The sequence below is a fragment of the Vigna unguiculata genome, chromosome 4 (genome assembly GCF_004118075.2).
Source record: "Vigna unguiculata cultivar IT97K-499-35 chromosome 4, ASM411807v1, whole genome shotgun sequence".
Lineage (NCBI taxonomy): Eukaryota > Viridiplantae > Streptophyta > Magnoliopsida > Fabales > Fabaceae > Vigna > Vigna unguiculata.
In genome coordinates, this window is record NC_040282.1 from 28,987,397 (window position 1) to 28,996,393 (window position 8,997).

At 31.4% G+C, this 8,997-nt stretch overlaps 2 protein-coding genes across 3 annotated transcripts; both read left to right on the forward strand.

The window, feature by feature from the left end:
- Positions 1-2,081: 2,081 nt before the first annotated feature.
- LOC114180686 lies at positions 2,082-2,927 on the forward strand. The gene has a single exon (XM_028066989.1). The coding sequence runs from the start codon at positions 2,082-2,084 to the stop codon at positions 2,925-2,927; it is 846 nt and encodes a 281-aa protein (XP_027922790.1).
- Positions 2,928-4,517: 1,590 nt separating this feature from the next.
- LOC114181632 (probable LRR receptor-like serine/threonine-protein kinase At1g34110) lies at positions 4,518-7,097 on the forward strand. Of its 2 annotated transcripts, XM_028068138.1 has the most exons (2): positions 4,518-6,000; positions 6,935-7,097. In XM_028068138.1, exons 1-2 carry the CDS (start codon positions 4,539-4,541, stop codon positions 6,940-6,942), a joined length of 1,470 nt encoding a protein of 489 aa, XP_027923939.1. In that variant the 5' UTR covers positions 4,518-4,538; the 3' UTR covers positions 6,943-7,097. The 2 variants fall into 2 exon arrangements, with proteins under 2 accessions (XP_027923939.1, XP_027923938.1); XM_028068137.1 differs by lacking the exon at positions 6,935-7,097 and having other exon boundaries at positions 4,518-6,665.
- The last annotated feature ends 1,900 nt before the right edge of the window (positions 7,098-8,997 follow it).

Below are 8,997 nucleotides of genomic sequence, written 5' to 3' on the forward strand. Positions count from 1 at the left end.
TAAAAAATAAAATAAAAAGAATAAAAAATAATCTTTTATACCTTCTATTAAAATAAATTTAAAAAATTTAAAATAAAAAGGGAAATAAAAAATAAAAAATAATCTTTCATACCTTCTATTAAAATAAATCCAAAAAATTTAAAATAAAAAGGGAAATAAAAAATAAAAATTAATCTTTCATCTTCTATTAAAATAAATCCAAAAAATTTAAAATAAAAAGGGAAATAAAAAAATAAAAAATAATTTTCATACATTCTATTAAAATAAACCCAAAAAAATTAAAATAAAAATGGAAATAAAAGGATAAAAAATAATCTTCCATACATTTTATTAAAATAAACCTAAAAAAATTAAAATAAAAATGGAAATAAAAGGATAAAAATAATCTTTTATACCTTCTATTAAAATAAATCCAAAAAAATTTAAATAAAAATGGAAATAAAAAGATAAAAAATAATCTTCCATACCTTCTATTAAAATAAAATAAAATCAAGATGATAAACAAAAATAAATTATTCTAGATTGGGAGCTCTTGAGTTGAGGATAAATTATTCTATAAATTAGAGTAAAATGAGATGTTATAATCACAAGTAACAAAAACAAAAGAAAGAATCGAGATTGGGAGTTCTTGAGTTGAGAGGAAATACAATTAGAAAACTTGTTAGCAATTGCAGAACAAAGGAAAGTTGTTGCTTTGCAGTTGTAGAACGAAAGAAAGTTGTTGCTTTACGGTTGCAGAACCAAAGGAAGAAGAAAGAAAGACTAGAAAAGGTAACTTTATAAACTTTCTTTTTTATAATTTAAATAAATATCCTTCATAGTTTTTTTTATGTAAAAATAATTTATCGTAGTTTTTCTTATACAGCGTATATTTGTATATCTGAACAATTTTCTTGTTAATGTTGTTAGTATTTATTAAATAATGTTTTATTGTATTTTATAATTTATTTATTATATTAAATTTAAAATTATGTAATTTAATTGTATAATTGCTAGAACAATATATCTATTGTTGAAATTTTATAAGATCAAATTAACTAGAATAGAAGAAAAATAACATTTTTTATGTTTTGAAGTTTTTTATTGCTATATTTTTATTATTTAAAACACCTTTATATAATGTTAAGATATAAATTCAAATAAAAAAGATAAGTTTAAAGTAAAATGAAACAAATCTACATGGAGCGAATAATTTTTTTTATATTTAAATTTTTATTTTTTATTTGAATTATATATATATTTTTTAATATTTGTCCCATTTAAATTAAAATATGAGTTTTTTATTGTTATAATTAATATTTGTCGCATTTAAATTATATAATTTCTTTTTAGTTTGTGATATTATTATTTTTTATACCCAAATAAATTAATTTAATAGAAAATTTATTTTATTATAAGAAATTAAGATGAGTATACCTAGTCATGCCATCGAAAAAGAAGATGAAATGAAACCTTTGTGGAGATATGTTACAAAGTTAAGAAAAACTCCTGGTGGTGGAAATAATATGATTAAATGCAGTTTATGTGATTTATCATTCAATGGATCTTACACTCGAGTAAGATCTCATTTGCTAAAAATTACGGGAGCAGGAGTTAGAATTTGTCCAAACGTGACTACATCAAAACTTGCTGAGTTTAGAAGATTAGACAATGAAGCAGTATTGAAAATAGAAAATTCAAAGAAGAAAAAGGTCTCTCTACCATCTGTATCTAATGAAGGAAAGCAGACGAATAGCGGTGTTAATCCAAAACACAAAGGTCCTTTAGAAGCTTCTTTCAATATCCAAGCTAGAGATACTCTTGATTATGAAATTGCAAGGATGTTTTATTCTGCAGGACTATCATTTCATCTAGCAAAAAATCCTCACTTTAGGAGCGCATTTTCTTATGCTGCCAGTACTTCTAATCTCAATGGATATGTACTACCAACATATAATAAATTGAGAGGTCCTTTACTTGCAAAAGAAAGAAGTCACGTAGAAAATCTTCTACAACCCATAAGAGATTCATGGAATGATAAAGGTGTGACAATTGTTTGTGATGGGTGGACTGATCCTTAAAGAAGACCACTTATAAATTTTATGGCTGTCAATGAGAGTGGTCCAATGTTTTTAAAGTCAATAGATGGATCTGGTGAGATAAAGGACAAAGATTTTATTGCTAAACACATGAGAGATGTAATTATGGAGGTTGGATCAAAAAATGTGGTACAAATTATAACTGATAATGCAGTTGTATGTAAGGCAGCAGGTATGCTTATAGAAGCAGAATTTCCTTCAATCTACTGGACTCCTTGTGTAGTGCATACATTGAATCTTGCATTGAAAAATATTTGTGCAGCAAAAAATTGTGAAAGAAATAATGATACTTATAAAGAATGTTTTTGGATCACACAAATTGCTGATGATGCTACATTTATCAAAAACTTTATTGTGGGGCACTTTATGAGATTGTCAATGTTCAATACCTTCAACTCATTCAGGTTGCTTTCTGTTGCTTCTACAAGATTTGCTTCAACCATTATCATGCTCAAAAGGTTTCAACGTTTGAAGAAAGGACTTCAAGAGATGGTTATTAGTGATGATTGGTCTTCTTATAAAGAGGACAATGTGGACAGTGCACAATTTGTGAAAGAAAATTTATTGAATGATAATTGGTGGATGAAGGTTGACTACATACTTGCTTTTACTGCTCCTATTTATGATGTTCTCAGAAAAACAGATACATATATGGCTACTCTTCACTTGGTATATGAAATGTGGGACTCAATGATTGAAAATGTTAGAAAGATCATATACCAACATGAAAGGAAGACAGAAGTTGAACATTCATCCTTTTTTGAGGTGGTAAATTCAATATTGATTGATCGTTGGACTAAAAGTAGCACATCTCTTCATTGCCTTGCTCATTCTTTAAATCCAAGGTAATTATGTAGTTCAATTACTTTATGACTATATTTTATTAAAATTTATAATATTATGTTAATATATCTTTATGTCTTTTTTAAAATTGTAGATATTACAGTCCTGAACGGTTAAATGAAGACCCACAAAGACGTGTCCCACATAAAGATTTTGAACTTACTCAAGAAAGGAAAAAAATGTTTTAAGAGATACTTTGATGACGCTGATGTGAGGAGAGAAGTGAATATAGAGTTCGCAAACTTTTCAGGTAAATTGGGAGATTTTGCAGATGAGGACTCTTTAAGGGATAGAGGCAAAATGGATGCAAAGTCATGGTGGATTATTCATGGATCTCATGCACCAATACTTCAAAATATAGCTCTTAAGCTACTTGGACAACCATGTTCTTCTTCTTGCTGTGAAAGAAATTGGAGCACCTACTCTTTTATACATTCTTTAAAAAGAAATAAGATGACACCTAAAAGGGCGGAAGATTTAGTATTTGTCCACAGTAATCTTCGTTTTCTTTCAAGAAACTCTTCAAAATACAAGGAAAAGGAAACTAGCCTGTGGGATATTGCTGGAGATGATTTTTCAATGGATGATAATGAAATTCTTAATATTGCTAGCCTATCTCTCGATGAACCAGAATTAGAAGTTGTATTTTTTGATGAAGATTAACATATATAAGACTCAAACATTATGATATTTTAAATGTTTTTTTTATTATGAAATAAAATTATTAGATTTTAATATGTATATTGCCGTGTCCGTGTCTTATACTTTTTCAATTTTGCCGTATCTCCGTATCCGTGTCCGTGTCGTGTCCGTATCCGTATCCGGGCATCACAGCCACTCATGTCAACTGACCTGCAATTATAAAACGCATTAACTGTCACTCATATCCAAGAACACAAATCCAGTTTGCTTTTTGTACCCACCCAATCCTAAATGTCGAAACCAACAAACTCAGTTTTGAACATCCAACAACACAACTGCACTTCGCATTTTGTACCCACCTGTCCCTAACTGCCGAAACAGTTCGCATTTGTTGTTACACAAAACAGTTCACATTTTCAATTAACAATCCACAACAACATTTACGATTTACAGAGCATCCATTTGGGGAACAACTCATCAAAATGCCATTTCAATCGTCGAACAAGAAAATACGAAAATGGGGTTTCATTTCCGGAAAAACATCACAAAAATAGTGGTTTCATTTGGGGAAGAACATCACAAAAATAGGGATTTGTAATCGGATAGTAAAACATACCAGAGCACCCTTTGATTTGCAGAAGAAGAACACCAAAATTAGGGCTTCCAATTCTCCACACGAAGCTATGGCAGCAATCCGCACTCTCGCCGCACTCTCGCCTTCAGTTTAAACCGCAAAGTTCAGTTCTGTTTTTCTTACTTTTCTTTTTTCCTCTCTTGCGCGTGTATCACAACCTCACCATTCACTCCACCTTTTCTCACGCGTCACTGCTCCTCTTTCCTTTAAAATTATTAAAATAATAACTGCCACATAGGCGGATAACTTCGGGCTAAAAAAAATGTACATTCTATCATTATCCTAAAATACTCATTCTTACACCCCCAGATATACACAATTCAAAACTCACTACCAAGAACATGGGTAGGTGCCACCCTTCCACATCTTTCCTTAACGTTATTTTCTTCCTCTATTATTTCTCTCCCATGGTGTTCTCCATGCTATCACAAACCCAAACAGAAGCCATGAACAATCTCTCAAAGAATCTCACTGCTAGGATTTCATGGACCGGCTCAGACCCATGTTCATGGAAGGGAGTGAGTTGTGACCCTGCCTACTCCTCTGTACTAGGGATTTCTTCTGCTTTTTCACTCAATTCTTCTGACTTTCTGCCCCTTGTTTGCAAAATTGAAACTTTGGAGTATCTTGATGTCTCCCAAAACCGTCTCAGCTCAATCCCTCATGGTTTCATCACTGAGTGTGGAAAGATAAAGGGTTTGAAGCGGTTGAATTTCAGTGATAATATGTTAGAAGGTGTTTTACCTACTTTTCTTGGCTTTGATGCATTGGAATCCCTGGACATGTCTTTCAATGCAATGAGGGGGACTATTGGTTTACAGATAGATGGGTTGGTTAGCCTCAAAATTTTGAATCTTACTTTCAATGAATTCACTGGGTCTCTTCCTACCAAATTGGGAAAGTCCATGGTTTTGGAGCACCTTTTGCTTTCTAACAATAGCTTTGATGGCAAAATCCCTGATGAATTATTGAGTTATGAAAACTTGACTTGGATTGATCTTAAGAACAATAGACTCTCACAGTCTATTCCTACCAATATTGGGAAGCTTTCTAAATTGGAAACTTTGATCCTTTCCACTAATAACCTCAATGGTGAAATTCCAACTTCACTGGTAAACGCCACCAAACTTTCAAGATTTGCAGCAAATCAGAACAAGTTCACAGGTTCTATACCTTCTGGGATTACAAAATATCTCACGAGTTTAGAACTTAGTTATAATACTCTGTCTGGACCCATTCCAGAAGACTTTTTATCTCCACAGCAGTTGCAGGTTGTAGATTTGACCAACAATATGTTAAATGGGTCTTTACCTATGAAAGTTTCTCCAAATTTGTTCAGGTTGAGGTTTGGGAGCAATCAGCTGAGTGGAAACATTCCTCCAGATGCTTTTGTAGGAGTTCATAATTTGACATACTTGGTGCTGGATAACAATATCTTCACGGGATCGATACCAGGTGAATTGGGTTCTTGCAGGAGTTTGGCATTGTTGAATTTAGCTCAGAATCGGTTGAGTGGTGTATTGCCACAAGAGCTTGGCAATCTTACCAATATCCATGTCTTGCAGCTCCAATTGAACAATTTTAGAGGTGCCATCCCAACTCAAATTGGCCAACTTCGCAAGTTGATAACCCTGAATTTGAGCCGGAATTCTCTGAGTGGACCAATTCCATCTGAGATTACAAATTTAAGTGGTCTTAATTTCCTGTACTTGCAAGGCAACTATCTTAGTGGTTCCATACCAACATCCATTGGGAAGTTGGATCTTCTTTTAGAACTCGAACTTGGGGAAAACCACTTAAGAGGTGAGATTCCAAGCATGCCTTTGAAACTGCAGGTTTCATTGAATCTTAGTAGCAACCTCTTTAATGGTTCTATTCCTTATAGTTTTGGTGGTTTGACTAGCCTAGAAATCTTGGATCTCTCAAATAACGGCTTTTCTGATCGAATTCCTGATGATCTTACTAACATGCCGGCTTTGACACGGTTGATACTTTCTAACAATCCTCTGTCTGGTGAAATCCCGAAATTCAATCACCATGTTTATGTTGAATATTCTGGAACTAATCTAAAAAACAATACTCCACAGGAGAACCCTATTGCCAACAGAGGGTCCAAGCATGGAATACCCGTTGCAGTAGCCATTCTCATTGGAAGTGTAGCAGCTACTTTGCTGGGTGGCTTTATCACTCTGTTGGTTGTGTCACATTTATATATTTGATTAGGACATTTTCTGAGCAGCAACCGGAATGTTTCCCATACTTGATAGAATGATTCATCTTTTCCTTGTCTGAAAGTAGAAATATTAGATTTAGCACTGAATACCGAGTTGATAGGAAAAATCTTGTCAAAAGTTTACTCTAAACACTAGTCCAGCTGGTTAGACTTTACTTTGGTTGTGACTTTATTCACTCCTTAGCAATGGAAATAACTTCATGTATGCAACTTCTTGTTCTTGTCTTTGTTGATTTTTCTTTGCCTTTGCCTTCTTTCTTCTTACTACTTTCCTTATACCATGTTGGCCCCATTTTATTGTTCATTCTAAACTTGTTTTTATTTCTAACTATATAGTACTTTGTTTGAGTATATATTTTTAATTTGGTTTTCACATCAATAAAGGATTAGGTTTATGCACAAGTTGAAAATTAGTTTTATGAATGGGCTACATTTAATGATTTTAGCTTGCAATAATGTATGGAAAAATCTTCTTTTAATTTTTTTCATGGTTTTCATATGCAGAGTGCTGACGTCAACAATAATTATTGTGGAAGACAACATTGAAGAAGTTTTGATTATTTTTCTAGAAGAAATATGGGCAGCAAAATAATTATATTAGTTTAGTTTTATCTTTAGTTAGATTCAAATTAAATTTTCTTGTCTAGTTTAGTTTTGTCTAACCATGTAACTGATTTTTTTAATATGTGGCTGATTTAATTTTTTAATTATATTATTGAAATTGTTAAATGTGATTGTCAACACCCAAATTCGTCCGAGTGAATAAATTTATTTTCAAAAAAATAAAATAAAATAAAAATAAAAATTAAAAAATGTGAAAAAAATTTTATTTCAAAGATTTTTAAACTTTAATTTTAGAAAAAAAAAGTAAAAAAGAGATGAAGAAAAAAGGAAAAAAGAAGGAAGAGCCTAATTTGTTATCACACTCCTCTTCATGAGCCCAACAATGTTCTGATAAATAAATTAGTGATTGATTTTAATAATTAGAAGCAATATCTCTTTCAAATGGTAAGAATCAATATTACTAATTTGGATTGATTTTGTTCTCTGATTGGTTGACGGTTAGCATTAATATTATTGATCTTGATTAATTTTGTGTTTTGATTTGCTGCGATTTGATTCTCATAATGTGCTAAAATAATGACCAACTCCTTTCTTATATTGTTCATTACAATTAAGATTGGGACACTCCCACGTACACACCTCATATTTTATCTCTTAAAAAACATATTGAAGGAGGTAGAAAAAAAAAGAAGAAAACATTCTCTACACTCTCTCTTTCTCTCATTACCACTCACATAGACATCTCTCATTTTTATCTCTATTGGAAAAACAAACATAAAAATATTAGAAAAGGAAGCATAAGAAAAAAGAAAAGAGAAAAGGTGATGAGATATTGAAAATTTGTTAAGGTACGCTACTCTCAAATCTTTCATCTTTTGATTTAGTTTTTTTTTTCAATTTTCAATTTTTTTTAATCATAAAAAATATTTTTTCCCCTTTCTTTATTGTCTGTCCGGCCACTCGCGACGCATGATATCCAATTTAAACTTTTGTTTTTTCTAAAAATATATACAGATGATCTAAAAATAAAATATAACTTTCTTTGTTTACTCTGTTATATCTATTTGGTTGCTCACGTCGCAATGACATCCACAACTACTCTAAAATAACTTTAAAAAAATATTAAAAATTTATAAATGATTAAAAAAATAAAAAATAAAAGATTAGAAAGAAAAGAATTTATTTAAAGTATCTATCCAGCCGCTCGCGTCACATGACACCAATTTTAAAATAATACTAAAATTTAAATAAAAAGATTTTTAAAATTATAAAACAAATTAAATCATTTTCAAATAATTTTTCAAATAGATTTTTCAGAAAAAACTACGTAACCCTGATTCTCCATTCACATGGAGATATGTAGAAGTGAGGATTAATCCTCGTCGGGCCCAAAAAATTAAAAAAAATAGTTTTGTTGTTTTTTGTACATTCTTTTATTAATATTTTTGGGGAAAATTAAATATTTTGAAAAAACCACATAACTTTTGCACATTTAATTAAAGATACCGTCTTAGGACGAACGTTGTGGGGGTGCTAATACCTTCCCCACGCATAACCGACTCCCGTACTCAAAATCTGGTTTTTCGCAGACCTTGCTCTTTTTTATGGTTTTCCATAGTCTCCTATAATAAGTATGGTGGCGACTTCAAACTTTATTTTTTCAAATTTTTAATCTTGGTTCGTCGTCCCGTCGCGATTTCGGTTGCGATAGATGGCGATTCCACTAGGGACTCTAGAGAATCAGACCATTTATTTGGATGTGCAAAATTGATGTGGTTTCTCTTCATATTTTTTCTTTTTCATTTTTTTTGAGTATGTGTATTTTTGTCTCTTTTTATATTTAGAATAATTGTATGTGTATATTCTTCTTTATTGTTGTATTTGGAATAATGGTCAGCTGTGGGTTTGGGTATACATAGTATTCTCCCTTCACACAAACACATTTTATTCATTATATGAGTGAGGCCCTATACCCGGGTCTGAGTTGCTTAGAATTAGAGGGG